The following is a 21,656-nucleotide window of genomic DNA, read 5'->3' as shown; positions in this document are numbered from 1 at the left end:
AATCCAAACTGGTGCCAAGGGGGTTTTCAAATATTATAAGAGGGTGGAAATGCACTGTAAGACTTTATATGCAATTTGGTATCAATTTGTTAACCCAACAATTGTGTGATACAAGTCAAACAGCTTTATTAATCCTTCACAGTGTTTCAGGTATGTTTTAATGCCTGTTGTTTCACGCATCCATGTGCTCAGTGCTCAGAGTTGCTGGGGTCAGGGGAGTGTGGATTGCAAAGTGGTGCACAGCAAGTGTGGGCAGGTTAAAGCAGCTGTAATAGCACACTTACATGGGATAGCTACTGGGATGTGTAGGAGGCTGTCAGCCTGAGGCCGAGCACTAATATTCACTGATGGCCTACCTGGACCACGGTTATTATAGTTAAATAAACCTAAACTAAAGACAAATGTGAAAAAACCCAAACATTTCAGCTAAGTAATACATCAACAATTAAAACCAAGAGAAACCATTATTTCTAAAATGATAAACTGTAATAACTCTGACCTCTGTCTTTGTCTCCTTCTGGCCACTGTGAGTATCTTTGTGGTGACTCACGTTTGTGATCATCTTTAGGTCATTTTGTGTGTCTTTGTAGTGGAATTGCATTTCTTTGTGTGTTCTTTGTGTTTTGTGAATCTTCTGGTTGGTTTGAGTCCATTTATCTCTTTGAGGTAGTTTCCAACCTCTTTGTGGTTATTTTTGGATCTTTTTGTGGGGTAGCTGTAGCTACCCCTAGGTAGCTAGACAGGGCACATCATCTACTAAAAAAAGTCATACTATTAGAATAAAAGAGTAATAACAAATATGTTTTATGCTGTCATAAATAACAGCTAAAAATTCTAATGATTGCAGCTTTTACAGTGGAAGTGGAATACATTATATGGATATAAGAGAGGTATTTTAATTATTGCACTTTCCACCTAAAGTACATGTTGCACAGGGATCGGCAGAGTTTATGCTGGGCCTGATGGCCCATGGGAGAAGCTGCTTTTTTAATCTGCTGGTCCTCCTTTTTATGCTCTTGTACCTTCTTCTAGAAAACAGCAAGCTAAAGAGGCTCCACAGGGGGCCTGTACTCTTTAAACTTCAGTATAATACAGGAATGTCAAACACAACTACAGCCAGACCAATTCAGTTTCATTTACTGTCACCAGTGAAACTCTCCTTTTGTGTCAGTGTAACGAAGTTTAACCACACATTTAAAACCTGAGATGTCTTAGTAAAAGAACAAGAAGTTCAAAATTTCAAAAAACTGCAAAAAAAAAAGTTGCCAAAAAGGTTCTGGTAGCCTATCACCAGTTTGGCGTCTTTCTGGCCCCCGGGCCTTATGTTTGTTTTCCCGGACTTCAGGATTGCTCTCTCTGTCCGACACTCCCTGCACGCACCGTCAGGGTTTGTTTTGGTCCTGCGGGGCTGTGTCACAGCCATCCAACCAGAGACGAGAAGGGTCGCGGGCGTGTCATGTGACCCCTCCCTCCCCTCCTTGTACGCCACTCCGAGATGCTGCGCGCGCGTCTCTCAGTGCGATTCATTCCCTGCGCGCGGACGGACGCATCTAGCTTGTCTCCATCATTTGCGAAGCTCGTACGATTATTTTCATCGTCACTGTTATTATTATTGTTAAAAAAGAGCTAAAGAGCAGAAACCTGCCGCACTGCGGGCTCCACACCGAGAGAAACAACTGAAATATATCCTTCTGCGACACACGCACCGGAGGGGGCCCGCGTTCGCCTACTTCCTGTCTTACTGTCGACAAAATGAAAACCAAATTCATCAACGGGGTTTCTTCTTCCCCCTCCATGTCGCTGGGCCTGCTGGTGACCGAGAACGCCCTGCAGGTCCAGCCAGACACCCAGGAGGACTGTGACGAGCTGGTCCGCTCCGACCAGCCCGACCCAGACACCCGGAGGAGGGCTTATCTGTGGTGCAGGGAGTTCCTGCACGGAGCCTGGAAGAGCCTGGCCGAGGACCTGTTCCAGATCACCATCATCAGGTGCGGATGATCATCGGAACCGTTATTTCTGTTTATTTTCACCATCCGATGTGTTTTTCTGTAAACCGTCTGATGAGATCATCTCACAAGAGCCATGTGACCCAGAGTGGTCGAAACAGCAGAGCTCATTTCATGTTCCTGTGTCAGAATCTGCTGCTATAGTGCAGTCTGTATTCTTAGCCCGACGGCTGATGTAGTTGATAGCAAGTGGGAGCCTACCTCCCACTCAAAAGAAAAAAAAATCTAAAGGGTCTACACTCAGAAAAGAAAAAAACTGTCCCAAAGACTTTAACTCATTTCAGTCATTACTGTTAAACCTCTCTGGCATCAGTGTTGTGATTATTTTTATTGCAGATAGTTTTTAATTAAAAGTGTACAAATGTTTAAACTTAAAAAAGTCTGCCTTTTTTTAAGCAGCACTTTTCTTTGGTAGAAGTTTTGTAAGCAAGCACTTTTAACAGTGATGAGAAATATAATGAAAACATTAAAGAGGAAACATTAATGGGCCCAGGACTGAGCCTTGTGGAGCACCGTGGTTAGAGAAGCAGTGTTAAAAGAGATCGTGCTCACTCTAAAAAAAACTCCAGAAATGCTGACTTTAAATAATTTAATTACATGAAAAACTGTAGTTTTGTTACATGAAGTGTAAAATGTTAGATTTAATAGGATCTGGTCCACTTTACTTGATTGGTAAACGTTCACCCTACACAAAGCACATTTTCCTCAATGATAAACTTTTTAAATAAACGAACCTTTGAGTGTAGATTAGGATTGATTGATGTAGTGCTGCCAGAACAATGAAACCTCAGGTCATGACCTCTTAAAATGATGGCTGGTAGCTGTATCTGTGTTTAACACAAGAACTTGGATGACAGCTGATGACATTATTTCTTGTCATTTTTTAAATTCTCTTCTTGCGTTTACAGTCGCTGTGCTGATATCAGTATCAGCCCGATAACAGTATTGGCTCCTAAATGCTATTTTAAGCCACTCCCTTATTCAAGAGGAAAACTTCTGTGGAAAAGAGAGCAGTGTGTCCTCCTGGGATCTTTTTATTGTTAGGCACATGTGAAACCACTACAGAGCTGCTAGTTTTGGGGTTTTTCTTCTATACACTGGTGAATCCATCATTTAATCACACACACGCAAATATCAATATCATATTCGCTGTCTGTCTGTGTTCCAGGGGTGGTCTGAGCAACAAGCTCTTTCTGTGCAGCCTCCCCGACAGCCTGAACTGTGTTGGGGACGAGCCGAGGAACGTCCTGCTGCGCCTCTATGGGGCCATCCTGCAGGTGGGAGCCACATCACATGTCAGTGTTTTACTGTGCAAAAAGTAACCCAGAGTCGCCACGAGGACGTAAGGAAGTAGTTCCCCCTCGGTAGTTTTTAGTCTGCAGTTACTGCTTTTTACTCACACTCACAAATAAGAGCAGACATGTAAAAGTGTTAGAGATAAACAACAAAATAGACGAGTGAAAGTGCCGTTATGTGTGAATGTGTGTCACATGCTTATATTAGTGTATGCATGCAGTTATGCCTTCATGTATGTGTGTTTGTGTGCGTGTTAGCCATTGTTGTACATGGTGATGTACCCCCATGGCTGTACATGCATGTGTTCTTTGCCGTAGGCTTCCCAAAGGAGCGTGCCTTGGGCACTCTTGTTCCCAGGTGAACCCACCCAAAAACACGGTACAGTATGAGATCTATGAAGTCTCAGCCTAATACAAAGATGTAACACACACTCATGTAGCTCAGCCGCTAGGAAGGAGAACAAAGTCCTCCTGCCTGTCCTTTTCCTGCTCTAAATCCCTGTCTTGTGATTCTTAATCATTAAGAAGTCAGCTTCAGTTTCAAGCTAGCGGACAAACGGCAGACCTGATGATGGCTCAGATCAGATAGATCAGATTTCTGCTGCCCATCAGGTGCTTCTTTTGGAAAAAATAATCTCTTTGCATGACGTGGCCGCTGAGTCCAGAGTTCATGATGTCAGACTCATCAGCAGATCCACTCTTACGATAGCACTTAGCTGCTGGCGCTCGCCACATCGGAGTGGTTTTGCTTGCAAACAGCGAGCGGTAAGAGTTCAAGGCCAGCGAGATGTTTGCACAGCATATTCTAATCTCCTGCTGGCGATCAGAACACAACAGAGTCACAACTGAGATTCAGCCACTAAATTTGGCATTTGCAGCTGAGAGTGCATTAGCAGGAGACCTGCATTAAGTATTAACTCTGCTCTGTGTACTTGCTAATGAGCACGTAAGCAGTTAGCTTTTATTGCCGGGGATGTACGAGAGCACCGCATCACAGAGTCCTTTAACCGAGGTAACTGCGGTCGTCTTCGCCGTGCCGCAGGAGGAATTAATGATGTCTAATCAAAAAGCTAATATGATTAGGGGACGAATGCCTTTGTCTGAGTGCACAGCTACTAATGATTAAACCGAGCGTAACTGCACTGGAGACTGTTTCTGAGCAATAAAGTTATGTGATGCTGATGAGCAGAAACCTGCAGCTCTCAGTAAAAGTGCAGGTTTCATATCCATCTGCCTCTGCTCTGCTCCTGCCTTCAGTCTGAGGGCCGCTGCCTGAACAGTCTTCTGCACTGTCGCATCCAAAAGACTCGGTGTGTGTTTGAGCTCATACTGTACTGTCTGCACCGCGGGCACAGCTTTGATGTTGACGGGCGGCTTGGCGGCATGTATTCATGGATAGTTCTTCCCTTTTTCTCTTGTTGATAGATGTCCTGTAATAAAGGGGATTCTCGAGAGTCAAACAAAGAAAATCACTTCCAAGTAAGTAACAGACGACAGTTTCTCTACTCAGAGTGTACGTCCACAGCAACACTCGACTCACATGTGTATGCCCCCTCCCCCGTCTCACTGTTTCTCAGAAGATTTGTTCTCCTCCCCTAAATTCCTCTCTAACTCACGCTGAGCCTGAAGAGGATCCGCCAGGTTTCTCTGAGCACGTGCGTTGGCGGGGCTTTGGGGGAATTCACAGGAACGGCCGAATACCAGTTAATTTAATACCTGGCTCACCCGACACTGCATGACTGAAAATCTAAAGTGTTACTTTTTTCTTCCGTTCAATTTCTGATTTTGTCTTTTAACATCAAAGCACAGACACCCAGGAGATATAAATTGTAGCTGGTCATTAACGTCTTAGCATCCTCAACGTCCCCGACAACCAGAGGTTCACAGGTTAGGTCCACATTTTCACTCATTTGGTCAAAATGCATCTCGAGGCTTGATTTGAACGGTAACACCTTCCAGTTTCTGAAACTAGGCCCTTTCAGCATAAATCTCGCCCTCGCTGGTTACCCGGTGGCAGACGTGACATTATTCCCCGTGTTTACACGCTCTTCCGCATGACCTGCAGTTTAAACAGCCCTCGTGGATGTGTATTTGCTTCCAGAAGACTTTCACAGTCGCATATTTGCAGGGACTTTTTCTCTGCAGTCGGTGTGAACACGCCTTTATTAAATGTGTAATGTTACCACCGTTTGGAGTTTTGCAATGTACTTCTGTTGACTCTTTGATATCACATTAAACTGACATATTAATGATACAAATGTAATTAACATGATTTGTGCATTTTTAAAAATAATTGTTGTTTTATGACATTGCAGCTGAATTTGCTGCCTCTGTGCACCACAAAGGTCATTTAGTGTCATTTAGTTCCACTATTCTCCAGCAAAGGTAAATGTTCTGGTTCGTTTACAGCAGTTTTCAACTCGAGAACTCAAAGTGCACTCTTTGGTGAACGCATTTAAAGCAAATCAGAGTTCAGTAACTTTCCTAAGGATACTTTGGCCTTTCTGCTCTACCACCACAGCCACCACAGCCGCCCAGGTCGATCGTGTATATCTTCAAAACAGGAAAACAGAAAACTAGGTCAAAGGTTAAAAAGCAAAACAGACAACAAAAAAGTTTTATTTCAATTTTAATTTAGCGAGAAATTAAAAAACTAAAGTACTGATGTCATGTTGGTGGTATACATATGAAAAATGTCTGATTGACACTAACCTCATAGTTGGTGATACTGCACCTTAACACTGTGGTCACAACATGCAAAACACAAAAAGGAGATGATGCAGTATTTAAGTAGCTAGAGTTACATCTACGACTGCAGACGTACTTGTTAAGGTGATAAAGGTTCGTTCAAAAAAGTCTTTAGATGTTACAATGTTACAATAAACTGTTCTGAATGTCTTTGTTGGCTTATGTGGCGTCAGCTGGCCAGCAGTGATGCAGGCTATCGTTATTGACCCCAAATGAATCATAAATGTAATGTTCATACAGTCTGAGGGTTTATGGAGTACACTGCCTACAATCACTGCAGCCCCACACACAAAGGTCACAATGGCTTAAAGAGGTGCTGCTTTGATGATTGCTTTGAAGGATGTAGTTCTTGTGTTACCTTCTCTCGCAGTCCTCTAAACTTTTTGGATGCCAACCTGTGATGTAACACATACGCACACCTTGTCCTAAAACAAATTAAGTCGACATGAAGCGACGATGAGCGGGTGCCGATGTTTCCTCACAAGAAAAGGAAGACATGGAGATTCTGGGTTGGTCCAATTCTCAGGAGAAGGCATGAGCGGGGAGGGTTTCATGGTTCAGTTGAGGAGGTGAAGCTCAGGATTTCGTCCATATTTCAGGGTCAGTTGAGCTCTTGTTGGCAGAGTTGGGACTACATGTGAGTAGCTGTGCGTCTGAGGTAAACTGGTATTATTTCACTATTTCCATCTCATTCTATAGTCAACAGCGGATCTGATTCGTTGGATCTGTTTATTTGCATCCTGCTGCTGTACATTTTACAATACGTGTGTTGTAAACCTGCTAAAAGCATGTTCAGGGTAATTACGAGCTGAGTGCTGACAGGCTGCATGTTCTTAATGTGCAGACAGGAAGATAAAATGCTGAAATGCACAAGTGAAGGAAGTTTGCGCGTTACGCAAGCCTCATAAAAAGACTAATTTTAGTGATAGATAACCAGCACAGATGTGTTCAGGGTATCACTGCAGGCAGTGTACCGAACCTTAAACCCACTGACTCAGAAAGTTCTGTACCCACGCGGCATCATGTGACCCCCTTTGACCTTCACCTTACAAAGCTGAATCATGACTCTCTGTCATGGGACTGAGATTAGGTCATCAGCAAGTTAGCCATTGTTTCCACTCAAGTATCTTTCCATAAAGATGGCAGCTCCTCCCCCTCGACTCCACTTCTCTAATCTTCAGCTCGCCGTGAGGCTAACGCTGGACTGCGAGTGTCTTCAGATAACCTCGCCTAGCCTAACAATGCAGTGTTCAACGTAAATCCCATTTGGATTAGAAAGGATGATGCGGATTAATTCCTTGGATGTTTCAGTCGTCACAGCAGAGCTGCAGCTCTCATGTCGGACAGTTTACATCCAGGTGAAGACGACACAGTGACACAGTTAGGCTACAAACCCTGTGCTGGTTTCAAGATGTAGCTTGATATAAAAGCGTTGGCCATTTTTAGCGATGAAGGCTTGTGCCGCCCCTTTCCTCCTGTATTTCTCTGAGATCTTAAGTTGTCACAGGCGGTAACGGTAACCTCGGTCCTTATCTTATATTTTGGAGAAGACCAAAACAGATATTTTGGGTAAAAATGTGAATTTTTTAAATCTGTGTCAGGCAGAAAGATTATTTTTGTTACCAAGCCGTTGGCAGATTAGTTGAATATGTCAAGGTCAGGGTTAGCGTTGTGATCATCACTTAGTACTCGGAGGAGGAACACCTAAGTTATTCAAAGGGAGTTCAGTTTGATCTATTCTCTTAGATAATGTGCTTCCTTTTGATGTCCTTTTATCACCTTCATTAATCCATCGTCTTACACTCATAGCAGAGTGGATAAGTATTGAGGTTAGAGCAGCAGCTGTCTGAAGCTCACAGCGCACCTGCTCCAAGGCCAGCCCGCGAAATACCTCTGAGCAGAGACGCAGCGCCGGCACATGACTGGCATAACAACTTGGATTCAGTCATAATCAAATATTCACCAGGAACAGAGTGCACGTTAGACCGAATGTTCCTCGGATAGCAGCACAGACGATGCCGTGTCAGGCGACAGAAAACTGCAGGAGTTTTTCATCAGGAATGTTTCGATTCTTCTGCATCCGAGCCGCCAGCCGGGGTTACGGCTAACGCTGGTTGATAATTAACAAACCTGTGGGAGAGAAAGCAAGTCAAACATGCATGTAAAACAGACACTGGCATTTGGAATAGGTCAGAGGAAGTGAAAGTGAGGTCGAGGGAGGACTGCAGGCTGCGAGACCGTCGATACCGACCACGCTCACCGTGTGGGCTGATGCAGCAGCCTCTAAAGAGCCCATCAAACAGAAATGGACTTCACTTAACTGACATTTGGGTCACTCGTATGCTTTCACTTTATTATTATTATTTTTTTTTATTTTTCAGCACAGTGTGATCGCTTTGAGGCCTCGTTATCTGCCAGCATTTGTGTGATTATGATAATGTGGATAATTCATGTCTGAGATTTGAAAATGCCTGCGATCAGGAATAAACGTGAACGAGCTGCTCTGCGGTCGGGAGAGGGAGCTAACGTGTTCACTTCCATCGCTCTGTACGTCCATTGTGTTCATACTAGCAAGTGGAGCATGAAGAGCACCACGGGGTATACCTGTATGATGCACCCATATGGGTCAAAAAGTCAGGCATCCTCTAAACCGCCTCACATTTTGGTTTAATGGTGGGATGAGAGGAGTCAGCACTGCCAGCGCTAGCTAACAAGCTAACGGCAGATATTTTCAGGCACTGGCATCACGCACGGTCGCACTTATTGGTGCAATGCTGTCGTCTTCACTGCAGGAAGCACTGAGTGTTACTGTTTGTGTGACGTTGTGGTTTTAAACATTCAGAACATGCTGCGTCTTGCACAACAATCAACCGCAGTAAATCAGCAGCTTGCTGTTTGCAGTTTAGAAAACCACAGCCCCGTCAAAATTCATGCACTACATAATTACACAGCGTACTGCATAACAGTACGTAGACAGAAGTATCTGGATGTAGGCAGAAGGATATCTATGCTATTAATAATCGACTGAAATAACCGTGAAAAAAGGAAATAACAGTTTGCTTTAAATGTATTTATGCGAAGTTCAGACGTTCCCTTAACCAGGTCAATAAACTATTAAGCTGCTAATAATCCCAGAACTCATGCAGTGCTGACAGTTACTGTAAATAGGTTGCCACTGTTATTGGTGGTAACTGTGGATGTTAGCAACAAAGTGCTCAGAGAACAATCATTGATGTGGAAATGGTTCACAAACCAGTTTGAGTGCCTCGAGACACCATCACAGGATCAGAGGACGCTCCACCTGACTGACAACCAGTGACGCTCACATGCACAACCACAGGCTCTGCCAGCTTACCAAAAGCCAACGCCCACGTATGTTTTTGAACCGTGTGACGAAAGAGAACATTCAAATTTTACACCAGCCGGGCAACAATCCTAACCAGGGAGAGATTCGAAGTACTGCCCAATTCACTGGTGTTTTGTTAGTGCTGCATTGTTTGTTCTGCTTTTTTCTTCAGCAGATATGATAGAAAACAGGAAAAGAGCCACATAGCTGCCGTAAAAGGCAGATGGAATATTGTCGTCATCCCACCAGGCAGCTGTAAACGTGATAACTCGAGAGCAAGGCGACGTTTTACCAAACGTGCATCTGCTAAATTTCTGCTGACGTCAAATTTTCCAAAAACTCAGTTCAGTTTAGTTTAAATCAGACTTATTCGTATAGCGCTACTATAATCTACTTCCTATGATGCTTCTCATCCTCACCTTGTCCATGTAACACATGAGAACCGAGAGAATCTCATCCGTGTGTATAGCTTTACCAAGTTACGTGGTAAACAGAGACTGGTTACTGGATGTGTAGGCAGCATGCAGCTTTGTCACAGCAGAGATTCCCATATTCCCTAAAGAGATTTTACCTGGAGTCCAATGTTGTGCTTCCTTGTTGGCAGATCAGTCCTGTTCTGCTTTGAGACGGACGTGGTTCATAATAATTCATAATGTTTAGGAGGCCACAGAGTGGGCAGCATTGTTTTCTTTGAGTCGGCTTCCTGTCGGGCACTCATTATGAAACATTCCCATGGCTGTTATCCAAAGAAGCAGGCGCACGTTTGGATCCAAACCTCTGTCTCTGCTGCAGTTTATCTCAAGGTTATTCACTCAACAGTATGAGGATGGCAATATATCACTGATTTTTATTTCAAGGCTTGAACTGCAGCACAACGTGGAGGTTATTCAAATCAAATGGGCACTTTAGCAATTTACACTTTACATTTTCAAAGTTAAGACACTAAAGAAAATTGAAAAAGTTAATAGTTTTTCAGAAATCACTGAGCTGATGAACGCTGCATGTTCCAGACTTTTCAAACAGTTTGAAGCTGATATAGCAATACAAGAAAATTCAGTTCAGTCTTATTCATATAGTGCCAAATAACAACAAAAAAACCTCCGACAGAACCAGGTCAGGGAGGGGCGGGGCCACCGGCTGGGGGGTGAGGCGAGGACGATGGGACAAAGACGCGCTGTGGAGGAGAGACAGAGTGATAATAAGTAATGATTAAATTCAGAGATGTGTATAAACACATGGTGGATGAAAAAGGGGACTGAAGAAGAAATAGTCAATGTATAGAGTGCTTATGCAGCTGTAACCATATGCTTTCTAAAAAAGGAAAGTTTTAAGCCTAATCTTAGAAGTAAACACAAATCAATGATAGCTGTGGTCTTTGGTTCCTGACAGGATTTAATAGCATGGATGGTCTGTTCATGACTTTCCCTAAACTAAACTCCAGTAAAAGTAAGAAACCCGACTGTAGACTTAACTCCAAACCTGGTGCATATTTGGTGAGAAGCCTGGTTTCCAGCAGAATCGAGTCGGCACACAGTTTTGTCTTTGAGGACACGTGACTGTGCTGGCATGAGACCCCCCCCGTTGGTCTCCGGGCTGCACGTGTTGCCGTGGGAGCGTTGTGCGTCTCTAAGATTAAACGAGAAAACACAAGGCCGTCTGTCTCCTCTGCTCCAGCAGCTTCAACTGCAAAGCCAAGTCTTGCTGGAGATTTTCGTCTACCTCTTGTGTTTCTCCTCACCGCTTTGACAGGCAAACCCTACTAACCCTAACCACAACATTTCTCCTCATTCAGAATCATCCATCCTTGTCCTCCACCACCTGATTGCCTCCTAAGCCCCTTTCAGACGTGCACTTCACTCTGCTGAAGTTGTGCCATTTTCACACGTCAGACCTTTTCATGTAAAGCAGCTTTGGCAGGCTGCCTACCAGAAACCCTGAAAAGAAGACTTTTCCTTTTCAAAGGCAGTCTGCCTGTGTCTGAAAGTGGCCGAGGAGAGGATTCATCCACTCTAATCTTAACGTTTTCAGCCTGCGTGACCAGAAAGAGCTCTTTGTCTCATTTGCTATTCTGCGGCTGTGATGGGAGCTAACGGTGGAGGTGCTGTGAACTCTGACACCGTGTTGCCTGAAACGTTGACGGTGTTGCTGTTGTGTATCTTCAGGGCGCCGAGGCCATGGTGCTGGAGAGCGTGATGTTCGCCATCTTGGCTGAGCGAGAGCTCGGACCCAAACTCTACGGTATTTTCCCTCAGGGCCGCCTGGAGCAGTACATCCCCGTAAGTCCCCGTGCGGAGCTGCACTTACGCATCACGTTTCCTTCTACAGAAATCAAGTTAGAAGCAAACATTATGATCCAGACGCAGGTGCTTTATCGATCTGATCAGCTGTTACGGGATGAATAGGCATTATCACGTTGTCAGCACGAAATCACCTTTTCATGGACACCAGCTGCAACAGCAGGAAGTGATGTCACTTATAAATAAACACAATTGGAAATGTATTTCTTTCCTTGTTTTTGTCCAAGGCTTCTCAAAGCTGCACTCCTGCTGTCTGTTGAACTTTATCCCAAAGTACTGATGTTCTCAGTATCCTGTTGGAAATAGTTTATTTTGACGTACATCCTGTCTTTTTACAAAACAATGTGCATTTTATTTTCATTTTTGCTAAAGTTTATAAAGATTAGTTTAATGAAGTTGGGAACAAACTCCAAATACATTTCACCTGGTTTCAAAGTTTTGTTTCATTTACAAAAATCTGTTTTAGAGAAAATATTTTCTCTTTGTGGTTTATTTGATTTTTTTTAGCAGTTTAGGAGCACTCAAAGAAGTCCAATACTGCTGCCAATACTCACAACTTTATTTTTCAAGATTAGGACTGAGAGGAAAGAAATGTTAGAGTGTGTGTGTTTGTATTCAAATCTTTGTGGGGACCAGTCCCCACAAGTCTGACGGCATTTTGAGACACAAAATGTGGTTTTAGTTACAGGATTACAATTAGGTTATATTTAGGGTAAGAGGCTGGGAAAAGCATTATGTCCACACATGATATGAATACCCAACTGTGTGTGTGTGTCAGGATAAAAACAAGTGGAAACACAACCCTCCAGCTCGTGTACAGTTTGAGGTCCGGGGCTTTTCAAAATTGCTCAACGCAGTTTGTGATAAGTCGCAAAACTTTTCAAACAGGAATATCAGGTGTGACAACAAAGCTGGATATTTTTAAAAAGTTGCTCAGTGACGAATTTAGAGGCTTAAATTACTTACAGAACAGAATTTGACCTTAAAAATTGTTTGACGTTTGGATGCAGAGACCAGATTGTTTTCAGATGTCTGAAAAACCCCCAACGCCTCTCACACACCGGGGCTCTGCAAGATAAGATTTTAGTTTGGATGTCAAAGAAACCCTGACCAAACCTGTGATTTATGCAGTTAGAGCCAGAGTCATGGTTTCATGCAGTTTTATGATGTCCTGCTGACAGAGCCGTAAACTGGACACCTGTGAGCTGAGCGACTCCAGCATCTCGGCCGAGGTTGCGCAGAAGATGGCCAGGTTTCACGGGATGAGGATGCCCTTCAACAAGCAACCAAAGTGGCTGTTTGGAACCATGGACAAGTGAGTCACCCGAGCCCGTACGTCACCGCGTCAGGCAGTGAGCACATGAAAAGTTTCCTCAGTTCAAGTTCTCCCAGATAGCGTGTCACAGCACTGATTACTTATCGGCTTCTGCAGGTGGCCGTCCGCCTATCGCCGTGCACTTCCCCTTGAAATACCTTCAACCTCATGCGTCAAGTGTTTACGAGGTTTACATTGCACAATGTTTGTTGGCGTGTGCTGATAAAGGCCGCTGTCTTTTTCCATCAGTATTCCTCATACATGCCTAAATGTCTGGCTGATCGCCTGCTGAGTCCGGCCGTTCGGCTCTTTGACTGATTTTCCCGCCATAAAAGATTGACGGGAAAACCTGGGAACTGTTGTCCTGGGAAACACATGGAAGCTGCCAGATGTGATGAGATTATCTGGCCATTCTTTTGGTTTCCTGTAAAGAGAAAATTACACCCATAGAGCAGATGTGGTTAGAATATATTTGAAGTTCACTGAACTGTGGGCCTTACATGCATCTACATATTTGTCTGCTCAAATTGAAATAGCAGCCAACGTGAGCAAATAGCAAAAACACAAAGACATTTTTAGACCAGCTTAAAAATTGGAGAAAAGGTTTTCATTATTTTTAAAAACTATTGTTTATCATTTTTAAAACTAAGCTATCATTGACTAAATGTAACTTCAACACAAGTGTGTTCCATTTCCAACGTCTCTACTATGACTTTTTCCTCTTTTCATTAATGTGTGTGGATGTAACACTTTGATCAGGTACCTGAGCCAAGTGATGAGGCTGAGCTTCACCAGAGAGGCGCACCTGCGTCGCTTCAACCGCCTGCTCAGCTATAACCTCCCACAGGAGATGGAAATGCTCAGGTATGTTGCTGCAGACATGCAGCTGTAAAACACTGCACACATGACACATGCGTGTTTCCTGACTGTTACGCAAGACTTGCTGGTTTACCACAGGAAACATGCGTGAAAATCTCGGCTACACAGGCGCAGAGGGCAAAGGAAGCACAGCTGAGAGTCTCTAAACATCCATGACTTTATAATGAAGTGACCGCCTTTGTGTTTGTGCAGGTCTCTGCTCGAGTCCACTCATTCTCCCGTGGTCTTCTGCCACAACGACTGTCAGGAAGGTAAAACCTGAAGACGCGAGGTCGCCCTTCATACCATCCATTTCTTTTCCTCTGTTGTAGCAGTGCTAACTTGTGTGTGTTTGCCCCTTTCAGGAAACATCCTGCTGCTGAAAGGCCGCCAGAGCTCAGACAAACAGAAGCTGATGCTCATTGACTTTGAATACAGCAGCTACAACTACAGGTACACGAGCAGGACACCTGCAGTAACATCTGACCTGGGAACCCTCACCAGCTGTTTCTGCATCAGTCCATTGCTGTCTTTATTAATGTCATTACTGTTATTATTGTAGGTTAGCATTAGAAACAAGAAGCAGATCGATAAACCGGATCAGCATCATTAAAAATAAAAATTCAAATGAAATAAAAATATTAGAAATAAAAACACCTCCATGTTTACAGTTTTTTAATGGTTTGGTGAAACTGATGTGCCGAGCACAGCCTGACTCGAGTGCTGAGCTGCTGCGTCACCGTCACTCATCTCCTACCAACCTGTGTCACATTCAGTGCGCTCTAACCAGATTATAACCTGTAATCTGGTTATAATGGTAAACAAAGATACTAGAATCAGAGCGTAAACAAGAAGAAAAACCGCCACAGTCGGCTTATGGCTGCGTTTTAGTGATATTCCTACACTCATGCTGTGCGATACGACCAAAATCTCATATCCCGATATAAGACATCTATCGTCCCGGTAACGATATAAATCACAAAAATGTAACATTTTCTGTAAATTCTGTGAATCTCGGGCAGCTCGACTTGTGTGAAGTGTTTCCAGCTGGAGTCGAGACTTTTAGCCGACGCATGAAACGATACATTTTTAAACACAAGTTGTAACAGCCGCCGTTTTCTTTGTATTTATTACACGGCGTGCTGCGGGGAAAAGCGTTCTAACGTTTGTGTCTAAGGTTTATTTTTTAGCACCTGACGCCTCTTTTTTGCTTCTCAGCCGTAAACGCTGCATACTGTTTCACGGGATTTAGTTTATTTTGAAAAGTCTCAACAGGATCTTGAGCTTTATTGTGAAAGGTTAATATGCAAAACAAACAAGCGGACGGCGGAGCCACGCCATTGTTTTACCGTCGCTTGTCCGTCCGTAGTGTGGTCATATTAAATATAAGAGAAAGAGAGAACTTTAATAAATGAATACAGCCACTACAGCGACCATCAAAACAGTTTATTTTGCCACACTACGAAACAAATAGACGTTTTTATATCGTCACCCGATATATATCGTTATATCGAGCGTCCTAACTCACGCCCACCCTAATCTGTTGAAATATTAACTGCAGCTGTTATGTAACCAGAACTTGGCAGGCTGCTGAGGGCACACAGGATGAAGGCCAGAGAAAGGCGACGATGACCCGAAGTAGACGAGAATACAACGATGTGCTTGTGTTTCTGCACCTCTCTGTCTTTATGCGTCGCTCATTTCTGGGAAACACTGCATGTTACCCAGAACTCCCTGCTCCTCCCAGCTCCCTTCAGCCTGGCCCCTTTAAGTCCTTCCCATGTATAACATAGAACACGTGACCCTGTGAGGCACGTGTGCTATAACACATGCACAGGAAGAACAACAAAACAAAACATGTTGTGGGTTATTGCTTTTTCTCTCTGGAAGCGACAGCAAAGGGTCGAGCTCAGGTCACTGCCTCCCCCGCTGCACGGGGAGGTCCTGCTCCTGATAACAGTGTGGGAAACGGCACTCGGGAATACTTGAGGGACGAATGAGACTGAATCACACACGGGATTACTGCGACTTTACAGTCACTGCTTGTGGGAGAATCTTATCTTTTTAATTATAACTAAACCAAAACAAGGAACACCACTGGCTCATAAACGTGCTCTTGTTTCTTTGCCATTCTCTGACCCTGCAGGGGATTCGACATCGGTAACCACTTCTGTGAATGGATGTACGACTACAACTGCGATGAGTTTCCTTTCTTTAAAGTCAGCGCTCAGAACTACCCTTCAAAGGCCCAGCAGGTGTGTAAAATATGTTAGTGGGCTCATTCGATTTCTCTAACGGACTGCTGACTGCCATGAAATGTTTCCTCGTAGCTCCTCTTCATTGAGAGCTACCTGCGCGAGTCCGATCAAGGGTTCGACGGCTTGAGCGCAGAGGACCAAATGAAGCTGAAAGAAGAGCTGTACGTGGAGGTGAACAGGTGAGCTTAGGGTACAAAGATGCGTTGCCTAACGCAGAGTAAGTCGCAGGATGCTGCAGTGAAAAGCTAAATGGAAGTAGAAAACACTTTGTGTCTTTGTGATGCAGGTTCTCGCTGGCATCTCACTTCTTTTGGGGCTTGTGGTCCATCATCCAGGCCCGGCTGTCCACCATCAAATTTGGATATCTGGTGAGTCTTTGCTTCCTTACCTTGAGTCCTTATTTACTTTACTCAATATCAAAGTTGTTCGGGGCACAGATCTGAACTTCAGCTTTGGTAAAATGTCAAGTGGGGAAGAGGAGGATTTAATTTTAACCAAAGTGAGATACATCGAAACAGGTAATTCAGGGCTTTCCTGGTCGTCTCCTCTGCTGTCACAAAAGATGCGCAGTGGTCATTAAAAGAGAGAAGCATGGAATTTATATGTTTGTTCAGGACGAACAGTGACAGAAGTTACCGTTACCTCTGGTTGGAGTTTGAGCTTCTGCCTGGCTGTGCTCAGCTTCTTTGACAGCCTCGGGTCAGATCGGGCTGCCATGCAGCGGGACGCTGTCACACCAGCTGACAGGAAGCTGCGCTTGGTGAAAATCCGAAGCGTGCACAGATTGTACTGGTTAAAACGATCCAGACTTAAAGCTCATCAATGTGACTTTTAAATAACATTTTCAACACTTAATTCAGATATTAGTGCAAAGTCACGAATGTGAATTTCAAGCAAACTGATGTAACATCTAAAACAAGAAGAAGGAAGAATTCACTGTGCAAAGACACTGACACGAACTGATGTTCTATTAGTGTGACTTAACCCAGAGCACGCAGGGTTACATTTGGATTTATTGTTTTTACTTAAAACAAGCCCTTGTTTCCACATATTCATTTGTGCTTACCTGTGTTGCAGGAGTACGCACAGGCCAGGTTTGACGCCTACTTCCAGCAGAAGAAGACCTGGGCTGTGTAAAGGAGGCGAGACGATTCAGTATTCTGACAGCACGTTCAGCCAAAACGTCAAGGACCCACGGGCTGATAAAGTTTCTACGCTTTACTTACACTCCCTGCCTTGCTGGTATTTGCTGGCTACTGTTGGTGTTGTGTTGACCAAAGCCAAACCTTGATCACGTGGCTAGCAGGTGCTTCGAATATGCCCCACAATCATTGCAGCTCAAAGTTTACACGGCGTAACTGAAGGCCAAAACCCCCCAAAACAAAACAGAGGAAACACATGGACTCGCACTAACCTTCATCGCTGGTCAGAAGTTTGTTTCGGCCCAGTTTGAACCATATCACTAACATGAACGTTCTGAGAGCGTGGCTAGCTCAGAAGTGTTAGCATTGCATCAGTGTGTATGTACAGTATGTGTCTGCTGTGTGGGAAAGAATCAGAACCTCAGCTTTTCTGCCAGAGCTCCCAGTAGCCTGGTTCTGTCTGCTACTGGTGGGCTGATGGATTAACACGTTCCACTTTCTTCCCACTTGATGTTTGTTTCATTTTCTTTTTTGTGTGTTTGACATTATCTTCAGGCCAGGGCAAACACGGTTATTTTGAATGTCTAAACATGTGAATATTTTTCTGGGGTAGCCTCAACGAGTCGACATGAAAGCTATCGAACGTCAGGTATCTTCCTTACAACAGGACACATTGTAGCTGACTTACTTATAGTCCTGTGATTTCACTTAACTGTTTAAGGGACAAAGGTGTGGTGGTTTCATGTTGTCATTATTATTATGGCTCACTGTGACAGCTGCACACGTTACGTCGTGTTGTCTGATTTAGCCTGGCTGCTAAACCGTCTGTTGGGAACCAGATGCTGTTGCCGCATTGAAGAAAGCTTCACACTGAACACACGACAATGGCTCCTTATTGTGGTGATGGATTCGTTGGTGACGTCTCTGGTGTTTTGGCCCAAGTGCCTGCTGCCATGCTGGCTCGTCATTGTAGCCGTAATCCAGAGTAATGATGCTGACGGTTGCTGCAAAGTCAAACTTGGCATGATTACTTCTTGTAACTGGACTGCTGTTGAAGGGGCATTTAGTTAAGACCAAGAGCGCTCTGTTTCCAAGAGCTGAGTCACTGATGTGAGTCACGTCCAAGCGCACATTATGGCCACTGTCTGCTTGAGTGAGGGTAGAAATGCAGCAGTGCAGCAGACAAACACTGTCCTGTGTATGTCAAGCTTCCCTCTGAGGTGCTACTTTTAGGTGGTGATATAGAGGTTTGATATAGAGACGTGGCACAAAGAGCTCATGCAGACATCCTGAGACCAGCCAAGTTCTACCTCACCCTGATTAGTTGTAATTGCATCATTGCAGTATTTTGCTATTGCATACCAATCAGTGGTGGGGCATCATTTTTCATGCCTTTAAATGACATTGTGAAAAATGATCTTCCTGTTATTTCTGTGCCTCTTCATACTTTAATTGGTACCATGGGCATAGCAGTGCCTGCTAGACTGACAATGACAACAAAGCTTTCCATTAAAAAAAATCAATATACACTATTAATGTAACACAAGGACTCCTGCTGACATCGCTTTCGACCTCGTTACCAACTCTTAGTATATCGACTTTATTAACCTTTTAACATCCATCAGGTCGTTGGCCACCCGTCTAGGCTTAGGCGTCAGCGTTGGGTTTAATCAAAGCCCACCCCGCTGTAGACTTTGACCTTTTTGTAGAAAGACAATCCTTCTAACAGGTTTATAGCTTTCAATCCTAAAATGTATGAGACCTGATCTAAATCTAGTTTCTAAAAATGTAAAGGAGGTGTCATCGGCGGTGGTGGTGACTCCAGCCCTCGGTATGAATCCTCACTCTTGTTTTGGAGAAAAGCAATAGGAAAAAAATGGAAATAGTTTTTAATGCATGTCAGTTAAAACGATTATTCTCGCTTCCCTGAATCCCAACACTTTGGACAACAGTTTAAAGTTAAACACAAGCGAGGTTTCAGATCATCACTGAGGATTAGTTGTGCCCAAAGCAAAAGCTAACCCTAGACTGGTCGAAAGGGACTTGGTGGTTGGGGTCGATGGCTGTCCTTTATGACCTTGTTAACTAGACTATAAGCAGCATCAGTAAGTGTGTGATTGTCCATGATTGTAAAATCTCTGTTCGGATGTGGGCGTTTACCAAAAGCCAGTCCAAAATGTGACCCAAGGATTCTTCTGTTAGATCCTACTTTGACCCCAGATTTGAAAAATGTGATCGTGCTGCTACAAATAAAGTCGTACAGCTACCACAAAGGCGCTGTGGAAGCAGCCAAACTGAAAATGGGACCCTGGCGAATGCTGCGTTTCCCAGTGGAGGGAACCTGTTGATGGGGAAGCTGAACTTTTCTCTACACTAAACATTTGACGGCAGAAGCACGCACAGGTGTTTGAATGTCTACTGTGGCACTTTTGAGGACAGTTTTAGGAGGTGACGAACTGTGACTTTATTTTACATGCAGGTGTACTTTTGTACAGTTATTATATTTTCTTTTTTTTAGGTGTAGTGAAATTTTGATACAATGAGACTTAAGGTCTGCGAGCAGTGGATTATACTCGATAAATATTCAAATTCAAAGCGTTACAGTACTTGTTTTTCTGTTTTCTCGATCATTTCTTGTACTCCGTCTTTACTTGAAGTTGTCTTTAATTTGTTGAAATTTGCCCTGACCTTTCATTGCTGTACATGCTGTCTCTCAGTATTGTGATGTTTTGTGTGTTCTTACATTCCATATTGAAAAAACCAACATCACAACTTACAAGTATTTAACATTCTGTACTCGTTACTTTAGGTTTTATGCACATTTTGGACCAAAGGAACTAAAATGAGTCTTTAATTGGTTCTTCTAATCCAACTGTAATTAAACCCTTGCAGGGGAACAAAAACCTTCACTCCTGTTTCTGCTTCTTTTTGGCACTGTTCACTAAACTATATAGAAAACATTACTTAACTATAACTAATGAAAACCTTTTACATTACTGTTGTTACTGTGAATGTACTTTGTGTTGATTCAATCCACCTTTTTTATACAACGATGTTGTTTTGTGTGAAGAGCAGCCCCACCTACGCTGTCACGTGGCTCGTAGCGATAACCTTTGCTATCTATGCAGCTATACTGAATGCTTACGTACAGATAACAGCATACTTAAAGGTTTCAGGTGAACTGCAGCGACACAGAAATGACTTTGGCTGTAAATTTACTGCTTTGCACAAATAAAAGTTAAATGAGAAAACAGCTGACTCTGGTGGTTGTTTGGATACGCAGTCTTGGTTAATATGATTGGCACTTGCCAGGACGCGCGGTGCCTCTGAAGCTCTGTTATGCTGGGTTAAAAATAGCAAAAATTGGTGTCGTGCATGTTAAGTGATCATTCATCAAATTGAATGGAAACCAACACAGTATCTCAGTTTCCTCATTACATCACAACAGATTAACTGTGTTCTAATTTTCCAGTCCAGTCATGTTGTGGCTCCAGAAGAGCAAGCATTTGGTGATAGTGGGAAGGAAGAGCCAGGTTTAAGGAGGGGGGAGGCGGGGCGATGGGAACAGATAAGAAAATGAACAGAGAAAAGAGGGGCAGAGAGATCATGGATGAAATACCAACCAAAGGAGAGAGCTGACAAAGGTTCATGATATGCAGTAGTTGCACTATGGGAAGTCCCCGAGCCTGTAGAACGGAGGGCTCAGGGTCACCTGATCCAGCCCGAACTCTAAGCTTTATCAAAAAGGAAAGTTTGAATTATTAAAAGTAGAAAGTGGGTTTTCCCAGTTAGAAGATTGTCAATTGCATCCCAGGAAACATTATTTTTATCCTTTTATATAACTAAAGTGATGTAGCATGAGGTCTTTAAGATATGATGATCATTCACTACTTTATACGTGACTTTGCTTGATTTACTTTTACGTTCTTTTGTGTTCTTCCTGCTTGAATGTCGCAGAGTGTTTGGCACAGTAGGGGCGGGTCAGATTAATGTATAATGTTCATTGAGATAATGGAGGCTGAGACGAGGGAGACGAGGGAGACGGTGTAATGTCGCACTGAGAACAGTGATGAGTCATACTTGGCTCAGAGCAGCCCAGCTACAGCCAGACGCACTGCTCAAAATCAAGATCACCTTAGCCAGCGTCAACATGTTGCCAATAAGGGCAGCTCTGTTTGATGACACAGCTACAATGTATCAAATTCCATAACAACGAATTGAGAGTTTGCGGCTTAAAGCAGATCCTACAATTGGAAGTTAGGACAATAAAACCTCTCCATAAATGTGAAACTCAACTGTGTGGTGCTTCTTTACCATTAGTAAGCAGCACTGCAGTTCTGACAGTTGATTATATAAAGTGTTGTGCAACACAGTGGGAGCCTGTTTACATG

The 21,656-nt window shown here is 43.6% G+C and overlaps 1 protein-coding gene across 3 annotated transcripts; it reads left to right on the top strand.

Annotated features, from left to right (window-relative positions):
• Positions 1-1,496: 1,496 nt before the first annotated feature.
• chka (choline kinase alpha) lies at positions 1,497-17,689 on the top strand. 3 transcript variants are annotated; one of them, XM_085414991.1, is made up of 13 exons: positions 1,849-1,988; positions 3,175-3,283; positions 3,620-3,680; positions 4,727-4,780; positions 11,558-11,671; positions 12,874-13,007; positions 13,767-13,871; positions 14,079-14,137; positions 14,231-14,318; positions 16,012-16,120; positions 16,196-16,302; positions 16,410-16,491; positions 17,201-17,689. In XM_085414991.1, exons 2-13 carry the CDS (start codon positions 3,267-3,269, stop codon positions 17,258-17,260), a joined length of 990 nt encoding a protein of 329 aa, XP_085271117.1. In that variant the 5' UTR covers positions 1,849-1,988; positions 3,175-3,266; the 3' UTR covers positions 17,261-17,689. The 3 variants fall into 3 exon arrangements, with proteins under 3 accessions (XP_085271115.1, XP_085271116.1, XP_085271117.1); XM_085414989.1 differs by lacking the exon at positions 3,620-3,680 and having other exon boundaries at positions 1,497-1,988; XM_085414990.1 differs by lacking the exons at positions 3,620-3,680; positions 4,727-4,780 and having other exon boundaries at positions 1,497-1,988.
• The last annotated feature ends 3,967 nt before the right edge of the window (positions 17,690-21,656 follow it).

Source organism: Rhamphochromis longiceps, linkage group LG7 (assembly GCF_057381845.1).
Source record: "Rhamphochromis longiceps isolate RC_006_pf linkage group LG7, R_longiceps_female_GT1.1, whole genome shotgun sequence".
Lineage (NCBI taxonomy): Eukaryota > Metazoa > Chordata > Actinopteri > Cichliformes > Cichlidae > Rhamphochromis > Rhamphochromis longiceps.
This window is presented reverse-complemented; position numbering and strand designations above follow the sequence as displayed.